General features: G+C 38.8%; 1 protein-coding gene across 2 annotated transcripts in view; it reads left to right on the forward strand.

Annotated features, from left to right (window-relative positions):
• The window catches only part of Rapgef5 (Rap guanine nucleotide exchange factor 5), a 269039-nt gene that overhangs the window by 224524 nt on the left and 32514 nt on the right, over positions 1–12001 (forward strand). For both annotated transcript variants that reach the window (XM_069996107.1, XM_069996106.1), the window contains exons 13-17: positions 2735–2879; positions 4950–5047; positions 8631–8661; positions 9536–9614; positions 11773–11922. In XM_069996107.1, the coding sequence (XP_069852208.1) occupies positions 2735–2879; positions 4950–5047; positions 8631–8661; positions 9536–9614; positions 11773–11922 (503 nt within the window). The remainder of the gene's footprint in view (positions 1–2734; positions 2880–4949; positions 5048–8630; positions 8662–9535; positions 9615–11772; positions 11923–12001) is intronic.

Here is a 12001-nt window from a genome sequence, read left to right on the forward strand (position 1 = left end):
GACTCCTATCTCCAATAAAACCACCAGAAAACCGGAAGTGGCGCTGTAGCTCAAGTGGTAGAGCGCTTGCCTTGAGCTGAAGAGCTAAGGGACAACGCCCAGGCCCAGAGTTCAAGCCCCACGACCGACAAAAAAAAAAAAAAAGAAAGAAAGAAAGAAAGAAGCATCTTTTGGGAGGAAAAGGTCATGGTTAAGCAAACTAATTTCACTATCAGTGAGGATGAATGATTGAACTATCAGTCTCTGAAATTGCCTTAGTCAACTTGTCTATTGTTGTAGAACCTGCATGTACTGGCTGTTGGTATTTCATAATTTTCTAGACTTTTTTCTTTACCTTAGTGAGGCCATTATATGCACAGGAAAAGGAAAAAAAGCAACAATTGCATAAATGGAAGTTATATAGAATGCATCCTTACTTTTTTTTTCCTTTCAAGAGAAAAACTAAGCTAGACTATATAATGGTTTGTGTGTATATATGTTTCCTTGATCTTATTTCATAGATGGAAATTAAAGATGGTCACAGCGTATTCTTACAGGATTGTATTATATCTTAAAATATTTACAAAGTCTGATGTATAAATCATTTCTTGGGCTGGGAAGGTGGCTCAGTGGTAGAGCGCTTGCCTTGCATGCCTGAGGCCCTGGGTTCGATTCCCCAGCACCACATAAGCAAAAAGAAAAAAGCCGGAAGTGGTGCTCTGGCTCAAGTGGTAGAGCGCTAGCCTTCAGCTGAAGAGCTGAGGGACAGCGCCCAGGCCCAGAGTTCAGGCCCCACGACCGGACCAAAAAAAAAAAAAATTAAATCATTTCTACTTTACACTTATTTATCAGCATTAAAGAATATCATAATTCTGTTGAACAGTTTGCCAGTCCTATCAGTGTTTGTGGTCACAGTGTTTGACATTCCCAGTTAAGACTGAATTTCCATTCCAGATGCTTAGAAATGCCCATTTTGGTGGATTTGATAAAAAGATAGGTCCATTAGAAAATTCTAAACTTATTCCTAGTTAAGTAAACACTTTTATTTATGTTTTTTTATATTATTTATTATTGTTATTATGCAGATCCTGGAGCTTGAAGTCAGGGCTTGGATGCCGTCCCTGAGCTTTTTTTTTTTTTTTTTTTTTTTTTTTTGTCGGTCGTGGGGCTTGAACTCTGGGCCTGGGCGCTGTCCCTCAGCTCTTCAGCTCAAGGCGAGCGCTCTACCACTTGAGCTACAGCGCCACTTCCGGTTTTCTGGTGGTTTATTGGAGATAGGAGTCTCACGGTCTCTCCTGCCCGGGCTGGCTTTGAACCGCGATCCTCAGATCTCAGCCTCCTGAGTAGCTAGGATTACAGGCGTGAGCCACCAGCGCCCGGCCGTCCCTGAGCTTTTTGCTCGAGGGTAGTGTCCACCACTTGAGCCATACTTCCACTTCCAGCTTTCTTCTAGTTTATTGGAGATAAGGGTCTCGTAGACTTTTTCTGCTTGGGCTGTCTTCAAACTATGATCCTCAGATCTCAGCCTCCTGAGTAGCTAGGATTACAGGTGTGAGCCACTGCTACCATTCTTAACAGAAATAGTTTATGGCCAGAAGTAAGTGACACTTGCCTGTAATACTAGCTACTCAGGAGTCTGAGATCTAAGGATTGCAGTTCAAGTCAGTCCAGGCAGAATAGTCAATGAGATTGTATCTACAATTAAGCAGCAAATAAAAGCTGAACTCAGGTGTAGCTCAAGTGGTAGAATGCCAGCCATCAGCAAGAAAGCCATGCTTTTTTTTCCTTACTTGTTTTTCCCCCATCAGTGGTAATTGTGAATGTTCCATGTCAGTGCATGCTTTTTTTTTTAATTGTTGGTTGTGGGGCCTGAACTTTGGGCCTGGGCTCTGTCCCTCAGCTCTTCAGCTCAAGAATAGCACTCTTACCACTTGAGCCTCATCAACCCTTCTGGCTTTTTCTGCTTATGTGGTGTTGAAGAATCGAACCCAGGGCCTCATGCATGCAAGGCAAGCACTCTACCACTGAGCCACCTTCCTAGCTCTGTTGTTGAAATATTTAAATTTAATTTTAATGAAAATGAAAATGTGCAGTGTTCTTTATCTTTGAGACAGAGTCTTGCTATGTAGCCCAGGCTAATCTGAATTCATGATCCTCCTGCCTTAGTCTCCCAAGTGCTAGGATTACAGGTGTGATCCACCACACACGAACTTAGCTAACTCTTTTTTTTTTCCCCAAGTATTCCTAGCTGGGGGGGTGGGGGGGGTAAAAGGGATTTGAGTCATATCACAAATTGGGCTTCAGGAATCTGTGCTCCTTTGAAACTACTTTATAAGTAACTGGTTATACAAAAAATGTGAATATCTGAGGATCAGAGAATATCTGTCCTCCTAATCTTTCATTGAAATATTTACCTATGTAGTAAGGCCAGATCCTATCAATGGGACATCTCATTTCTCTTTTAACTGACACTAAACCCATGCTGCCTGGGGGACTTTGTCAGCAGCTGCCACTATGATGGTCCAGTCCTTAACCCCATGGTCTCCCACTGAGGATGCTACAGTCATCTTCTGGGTTTGCTTTTGTTCTTTTCAGTGCAGACCTTTTGCTCTCTTTACGCCTGAAGTTCTTCCTTCATGTTTATATGCTTATAGATTCTTTGGAAAACATGCTTTAACCTAGTTTGTAAAGAGCAGGATAAATTGATCTCTTCCTAATTTTTCTTCCAACAATGTTCTTCCTTAACCATTTGCACTTATTCTGCTAAGAAGTATCAAGGCAAGGAAGAAAACTCAGAGGCACCATGTCGGAAACGTAAAGTCTTACATCTTGTTTCCCAGTGGATTGCTCTGTACAAAGACTGGCTCCATGAAGATGAACACTCAAAAATATTTTTAAAGGTAATCTAGCACTTCCAGGTATTCTTTGATGTCAAATAGCTGCTTTATTTTGTTATACAGTTGAAAAATCCCATTTGTTGGTAACAGTTACTCAACTTTTATGTGTGTGTGTGTGTTGATTATGGGGCCTGAACTCTGAGCCTGAACTCTGAAAGTGTCCCTCAGCTCTTCAGCTCAAGGCTAATGCTCTACCACTTGAGCAACAGCACCACTTCTGGCTTTTTCTGCTTATGTGGTGCTGCAGAATCAAACCCAGGGTCTCATGCATGCAAGGCAAGCACTCTACCACTGAGCCACCTTTCCCAGCCCTCAACTTTCCTTTATAATCAAGTTTTCATTCAAAAAGAGCAGATTCATTTAGATTTCAGGCCTGATATTCTCTACAAAGATAGAAACCTAATTTTTAAATATTTTAAATACTCAATATTTTTAAATATTTCCATTTAAAAAGATGTTTAGTTTCTATTAGTCATGGGACTTTTTTTTTTAGTGATGGGACTTTAATTACAATTGAGATAAATAAAGAAGTTAAAAAAAATCTATATTTTAAGAATTGATGTTATGGTTAGCCAGGCACTAGTGGCTTGCACCTGTATTCCTAGCTGAGATCTGAGGATGATAGTTAAAAGGCAGACAGGGCAGAAAAATCTATGCAACTCTTATTTCCAATTAACCAGCAAAGAGCTGCAAGTGGAGGTGTGGCTCAAGTGGTAGAATGGCTAGCCTTGAATAAGAAAGCCAAACAAGGGCTTGGAATATGGCTTAGTGGTAGAGTGCTTGCCTTGTATGCATGAAGCCTTGGGTTCGATTCCTCAGTGCCAGATACACAGAAAAAGCCAGAAGTGGTGCTGTGTTCAAGTGGTAGAGCACTAGCTTTGAGCAAAAGAAGCTCAGGGAAAATGCTCAGGCCCACAATCAAAGCCCCAGGACTGGCCAAAGAAAAGAAAAAAGAAACCCAAACAAGAGCATGATGTTCTGAGTTCAAACCTCAGTACTAGAACAAGAAAAAAAACAGAATGACAAAAAGATTTAATGCTGTTTAAAATGTTGAGATTTACTGTAACTATAGATGTATACAACATGTGGATAAAACATCATTTAAAATTATATTGATATGTACATTATATAACAGTACATTTTAAATTAAACAAAGTGATTATTAATAGGCTGTGATATATTTTCAATACAGACACTTCTCTGGAATATAGGAGTTTGGCTTTCTTTAGTCACAAAAGCCCTATTTGCAGACTAACAAAGAAGTAGTAGAATAAAATTCTCAAAAGCAAGAGGTCCATTTTAGGACAACCAAGGACCTACACCAAATCTGACTTGTGAAGGAAATAATTTGCACTTAACACTCAGACTTCATTTTGATATCCAGTTAAAAACTTGTCTAATACTTTGTCTAGAACCATATGTTCAAAGTAGCTGATTAAATGATATTTTTTCTCCCAAGTGATTGTGTGAATATTGTTTTGTTAAGATTAAAAACTAGGCAAGGAAATCTCAAGTAGCCAGCCAGGGATCACTCTCCAGGATTTCCTTATCCACAGCCTCTAAAATCAGCTCAAAAGCCAGTTGATACACGGCTAAGATTAAACCCCTATGTTGTCCTAGATTCCACTTTATTTGCTTGAACAGGATGATGTTGTATTTGTTGCTGCTTGTGCTGTGGGGTGAAGTCAGAGTTTCACACATGCTAAGCATGAGCTTGACCACTGAGCTTCCCTCTCCAGGCCAATCTTACTTGTTTTGTTGTTGTTGTTGTTGTTATCAGTTGTGGGGCTTGAACTCTGGGGCTGGGCACTGTCCTTCAGCTCTTCAGCTCAAGGCTAGCACTCTACTACTTGAGCCACAGTGCCACTTCTGGTTTTCTGATGATTAATTGGAGATGAGAGCCTCATGGACTTTCCTGCCCAGGCTGGTTTTGAACCAAGATCCTCAGGTCTCAGCCTCCTGGGTAGCTAGGATTACAAGCATAAGCCACCGGCTCCCAGCTGCAAATCTTAGTTTTAATCCTTGCAAAGAAGACACTAAACCATTTCAGCTGTTCTTTGTCTTTTCCTGCAGACCATATACAGAAATGTACTGGATGATGTCTATGAATATCCCATACTGGAAAAAGAATTGAAAGAATTTCAAAAGATACTGGGAATGCATCGCCGTCAGTGAGTACCTGAATTTCTTTTTTTTTTTTTTAATTTAATTTAATTTTATTTGTGAACATACTGTACAGAGGAGTTACAATTACATGGGCAGGATAATACATACATTTCTTACCAAGCATTGCAGCCTCCTCCTGTGTTTACCCTTCACATCCCTTCCCAGCCTCCCCCCTCCCCCCCAATCCCAATCCTTTTCCTTCTCCCCCCCCCCCCCCCCGCACCAATGTTGTAAAGCTCGTTTTGGACATGACAACTTGAGTACCTGAATTTCTTATAGCAGTTAGTTAATGAATGCAGCAGAAAACAGGAGGGTTTGGGAAGTTTCACCTATAACGTTGATTTTGAATACTTTAACTCTAGATTCTTCTGGGTCCCTTCATTTTTCTAGTAGTGAATTATGTTCCTTTTTCCCCCACAAGTTAACAAGCTCATTAACTATTTCTTTTACCATTTTGTGAGCCCTAACCATCTGCTGGCCTATAAATAATTGCATAATAAATTATTATTTAATTTTAAATCCATATGTTTAGTTGGTAATTTTGAATTTCACAGAAATCTCTAGAGAATAGGGGGTTAAAAGAAGAAATTTTATAACTAGGCCCCAGTGAGTCACAGAGCACTTCAAATGCTCAATTTTATGAGCTCTCTTAGATTTTCATATCAATTCAGAAAAATTGAAGAAAGCCATGTACTCAGTGACTTTTGGCAAGTCCAAATGTCCCATTAATCTCTTGTTAATCTTCAGATTGGTAACACCAGACTTTCCTGTGTTTTATTACCAACTCTCCATACTTATTTTGATAAATGAGAGTATAAAGTCATTACTGATTTTCAGATTCAGAATTGGAAGAGTTCATCCTGAGGAAAAATTTCTCTAATTTACAATGTGATGGTTTATGCTTAGTAGAAATGAGGTACGTGTATTGTTGTTAGGAAAATGTTTATTAAAGTTTCAGCCATCATATATACAATTTTCATAGAAAAATCAGGCCTTTCAGACTACTGACTTGAGATTTTTAAGCCTTATTTATTTTTAGGGAATCGCCATTGCAAATGAAAAAAAAATCTTTGTAAGTAATCTTCAGGAACAGGAAACCATGTGTAAACTTTAGTTCTAAATAATCAGATTTCACATAAAGAAGTTGATGACTCATCCCTGTAATCCTAACTTTTCAGGAGGCTAAGATCTGTGGTTCAAATCCAGCTCCCACAGGGAAGTCCATGAGACTTTTTTCTCCATTTAACACCAAAAATCTGAAAGTAGAATTGTAGCTCAAGTGGCAGAGTACTAACCTTGAGCACAAAAGCTCAGTGACAGTACTTAGGTCCTAAACTCAAACCCCAGGACTGGCACACACACAAAAAAAATAGTTTAAACCTCAGCTGCAAGTTAGAACAATGTATTAGACAATTGTAGTGGTATTTTAAAGATCGTAATCTATGTTATTTTAAATCTCTATAGTCTAAATTAATATGTAGTCTGAAATTAATATGGAAAATATAAACTAGTAAATGAAACAAAGAAGAGAACAAAAGGTAATATTAGATCAAAATAATCTCTCATATGGAAGTTACTCCCTTCTGTAAAATAAACCTGTTATAGTAGAAAAACTTTAGTCTGTAGCTGCTTGAAAGATTGAGAGTGGAAGGAAGGAAGTTGGAGACCCTCCTGGGCAAAAAATTCACAAAACATTTCTCAACAGAAAAGGCTGGGGATGGTAGTGAACACCTGTCATCCCAGATACAGTGGGAAGCATACATAAGAGGATTGTGGTCTAGTATGGCCTGGAAACAAAGCAAGACTCTGTCTCAAAAACAAGCAAACAAAAAAATCAAAATAGAAAAGATGAGAAGTGTGGCTCAAGTGATGAACAGAATGTCTGCCTATAATTCAGACTCCAGTAGTATCACCAATAAATAAATTGATACATCAATGGAACTTAATAATTCTATTCTTCTTAGAATGGAAAATAACACATTAATATAAGGAAATGCTATTAAAATATATTGGGGTTAGAGGTATAGTTCAGTCTAGCATTCTGAAGACTCTGGATTCAATCCCTAGTACTACATAAAAAGAAAGAAAAATTGGGACATGAATGTTGCTTCTTTTACATAAAAGAATGAAATGCCTTTAGATGATAGAAAAAGATTTGCGCCCCAAGTGCTGTGATTATCACATTTTTCTTTTCTTTCTGAGAAATAAGATTGTACCTGTACTTTATGATAACTTAATGATGCATGCAAACAGCCCCAGGGCAGGTTTTTTGGTGAATGGAGAGGTAGCTTTTAGAAGCCATTCAGCAGTGAGAATGCTCCCTAGAGAAACATTCTTGATAGGTTGCTGAGATACTTAGCCATCTATAATTTCACCTAAAGTTTAACACTGTATGAGAAAACATTTCTCTGTACTAAATATTGCTACTCATTAAAGAGAAAGAACGCCACCAAACTTTGTCTTGTGGACTACACTTCCAAATTTTTTTTTCATGCCTTGGTTTCCCTTTCTGTGAGTGAATGGAAAGCACAATATACCTGTGTAACAGGTAGCTTTTCTTCCTGGTTCATTTGAAATTCAGAAACCAATATCAAGTATGTTCTAAATAGTAAATTAATGAATATTGTGTTTTAAAGTGAATACCAGGAAGCTGAAACATGTCTTGTCTGAGGAGGGTAGGACAAAGGGGAGAAGGGCAGACAATGGAGAGAGGAAGGGTGAACAAGTAAAATCACAATACTCAATGTATATGTATATAAAATTGAACTAGGAAACATGAGGGGATGGGTGGAGCTGAAATATATTGAGGGGGCTGAGGAAGGGGCAACATTGATTAAGACGCATTGTACTCATAAACTGACATGCTGAATTTAAACCCTTTTTTAAACTTTATTTTCTGTAACTTTTATTGTTGATGGTAATGAACTCAAGGTCTGTGTGCATGCTAGGCAAGTACTCTAACAGTTAAGCCATGCCTCCAGCCCTATTCAAAGCTCGTCCTTTAAAAAATTTAATAAAAATAAAAGCACTCTTAGAAGTGGAGGTGTACCTGTAATAGTAGAGTACTAGCCTTGAGCTTAAAAGCCAACTGAGTTTGTGAGGCCCTGAATTAAAACCCAAGTTCCAGCCCCCCAAAATAATATAAAGTAAAACAATTTTAAAAAGTATTCTTGGTGGAGTGCTGGGGGCTTACACCTATAATCTTAGCTATTCAGGAGAATGAAATCTGAGGATTGTGGTTGGAAGTCAGTTAAAGCAGAAAAGTCCATGAGACTCTTACCTCCAATTAACCATCAAAAAGCCTGAAGTAGAGCTGATCTCAAGTGATAGACCACTAGCCTTGAGTAAAGAAGCTCAAGGATAATATTGAGATTCTGATTACAAACCCCCCAGTGCCAGCACCAAAAAAAAAAGTATTTTATACTTCTGCCCAGTTTTTTAGTAAGATATATTTCTTATATAAAACCTTATTAAAATTGCAGATTTTATTTTTGAAAAATGAATATTTTGTTTCTGTATGTTGAAGAGTTCCTGAAGATTAGTCTTCCATGACAAGACAATGACTGATTTCTTGTCTTCTTCTTTCAGCACAGTGGATGAGTATTCACCACAGAGGAAGGTAGGCAGACCCTTCTGAATTTCAGAAATGGAGTGATTCACCCTGAAGATCTTGCCCTGCTTGACTGTATTTGTGCATATTTTCATTGAACACTACCTAATGTAGGACAGAGTGAAGCAGGGAAGCCCAAGGCAGCTCTTACCTGTGCTTTGCTGCTGTGCTGGGGTTTCCTTGTGCTGCCACAAATCACATTTTACATGTGCCCTTGACTTTATGACAGTAGCATATTTTGTGGTATATTTTTATTTTAAAATGTTCATGTCCCTGATGGAAAAAAGAAACCACATGATGAATCTTGACCCCAAGAGGCAGGGAAGTGTTATAAGGAGAAATAAGAAAGCCAGTAGCAAGCTTGATGGTGTGTTCCCTTTAACTTGCTGAGGGGAATTGCAGGAGTGAGCATCAGTGACAGATTTTGTAGGCCAGTCATCATAAAGAGCAATGTACCTAGTTCCTTTAGGAAAGTCATCATATTATAGCAGTAGTATGGAAAATGTAAAAAGCAGAAGCTCCGATTGTTGTAACTGGAACTTAGATGATAATATTGGGAAGGTGAAATGGGGCTTTTTAAAAGAGAAGAATCTTTGGATGTTTATCCATAGCCAGAGTTGGATAATGTGGGGCGATTCTCTAGCAAGCTACAAGGAACAATTCCAGGGGTCTTTTGCTAGCTACTCACTGGCCTTGGCCAGAATCTCCACCTCCACATTCATTAACTACAGCAACTCCCTTTTTATTTCTTTAAGATTGGATGAGTAGATTCCATATTAAAAGAAAAATTGGCTAGCTCTTTTGAAACATGTTGTAAATGGCTGTGGTTTTCCAAAGGGCAGAAATAACATTCATTCATTGTTCTCTTTCTCCCTTCTCACAGAATAAAGCCCTTTTCCACCAATTCAGTCTTAAGGAGAACTGGCTCCAGCATAGAGGAACTGTGACTGAAACAGAGGAAAGTGAGTATGATGTTAAGCCAGGGATGGAGTAGGTTGCCATCACTCTCCTACTGAGCATATCCATTTGCATCTAGCTTTCATTTCTATCCATCATCCCCTCTGACAAGCATGTTGGCAGCAAATAGGATGATTTTCCTTTCCTTGCTTTGACTGTTAGTTTTCTCAGATCAGATAATCCTAACCCAAGGACCAAGCATATTTTTAACATGGGAAGCAAGGAAAGCAGAGTGCACAGAGCTCCTTTGTATCTGTGTAGAGGTGCAAAATACACTGGAAGCTCAGCCTTTCCCCAGTCCCTCTCCCTGCCTCTGTTACCCATTGCCCCTGACTAAAAGAAGCCACCAAAATCAAGGTGCAGGCTTAGTCCTAGAGACTAAGAGAAAAAATCTTGGAGAAAATCAGGAAGGAAGGGAAGAGAGTATGGCTAGGTTGTCCCACACTGTTTCCTCAGGTCGCTGGTGGGTAATGATCTTGGCCTCCTTGCAGAAGGTCATTTATTTAGTCAACGAAGACTTTTTTTAAGTACCCTGATGATGCTTTATGCTCCTCTGTTTTATTCAGGAATCTAAAGGGTCATAGTGGCCTCCTTCTGTGTGGATAAAGGTTGAGTAGAATGCTAAGCCAGGAAACTAAATTTAATCATTCATGCTAAAGTTACTGTGAGATGCTCTTTCACCTCACCTTTCCCCATGTGGGCAAATTCAAAGTATAGGGATTTGATATTTGCTCAGCTTTTCTAAACATTAAAAAAAGAAACACCAAAATGTCACAGGCTCTCCTCTTCTACTTTGTGGTGTTTGTATATAATGCCACTGACACGCGGATTTTGTTGTATCATATTATATGTCATTTGCTCCAAGTGAAAGAGCTAACTAATGAAATTACCTTCCCTCCTAATTTGTTAATTGCTGACCTCCCTTGTCCATTTGTCTTATAATTTAATTGTGCAGTTTTCCATGCTGAGCTTCAAAGACACTAAATATTTCAAGGCTCCAGTCTCTTCGTTCATCAGTCTATTAAGCAAGCCATAAACTGACTCTACATTTAGTGATTTATAGGCAAGATCTTTGCTGTGCTCAAAAATTCCATTTTTCTATGCAAAGAGGAAAGCATTTTTTCCTCTTACAAGTCTGCTGACAAAATATGAAGCAATTATTTGTTAAAAGATATTGTTTTTGTGATGCACCCGACTAAGCCAAACAAAGTCTGTCAAGTGCTTCCTGTTAGTGTTTACTCTGAGGCTAGATACCTGTCAACTCCTGCTTTGGCTTTTACTTCATTTGCATTTCTGTGAAAACATTCCTGGCTTTATTTTTGTGGTGCCACTTAAATTGCACATAAAATTCCTCTATGAGCTCTGCTTTTTTTCCCTCACAGAAAGTAAGATGTCTGAATATACTATTGTCCTTCTGTTTAATCTAAAGAAGCCAGAAGCTAGTGTTTTATGTACCCAGAATAACTAATGTGAAGAAGCAGTATGTTGATGATATCCAGTGCTCTTAACACTGTTGCTGCTATTCAAAGCATAAAGAAAAAATTCCAGGACTCATTCACCCTGATAGTGATAATGTGTTGGTAATAATTATTAACACCTTTAAGTCAATAAAAGGAAAGTAAAAAGGCTAGAAATGTAACCTCCATTTGGAACTTGGAACTTATCACCACTTTGATATGGAGTGGGAGGTGGAGGGATAGGAGGGATCATTCTTAAATGACTGAGAAAGCCAAACACAAAATCCAAAGCAGAGGACAGATTTTTAGATAAGCTTATGAGAATTCTCATGGCAAATATGCTGTTCATGATTGGACCATTGAGACCATCTGGAAATGAAGTATAAAATAAAAATTTATGAGTGAAGCATTTTAATATGCTGCTTTGGGAGATCTTGACAACTCAGAGAAGTGATTCAGAAATATAGCACACACTGGCATGACTTGGGGCCCCCTTGCTGTGTGGAAAACTGAACTGCTTTTTGTGATGCCTATGCCTGCTGTGTTTACAAGCATACTCTTCAGATCCTCGTGTGCATGTGTTTACATGGAGCTGCAATGCACTTTATACAGAAGAAAACAGCAAGCTGAGTTACCTTGGTTTGGAGAAGTTTGCCCCTGGTGACCACAGTTCTGTTTACAAACACTTCTTTTGACTTTTTTGCAGTTTTTTGTCATGTGTATATCACAGAGCACTCCTATGTCAGTGTGAAGGCAAAAGTTTCTAGTACAGCCCGAGAGATCCTGAAGGTTGTGGCAGAAAAGATTCAGCATGCAGAAGAGGATCTGGCTCTGGTGGCCATCATGCTCTCTGGGGGTAAATTATTTTCTTTCCTTGATTGTTAATCTTTCACTGGATCTCCTCCAAAAGGAGAGAGCAAACCTGCTGCTCCTCC

This window comes from Dipodomys merriami, unplaced genomic scaffold (genome assembly GCF_024711535.1).
Source record: "Dipodomys merriami isolate MVZ:Mamm:240054 unplaced genomic scaffold, mDipMer1.0.p SCAF_5, whole genome shotgun sequence".
In the NCBI taxonomy this organism is placed as follows: Eukaryota; Metazoa; Chordata; class Mammalia; order Rodentia; family Heteromyidae; genus Dipodomys; species Dipodomys merriami.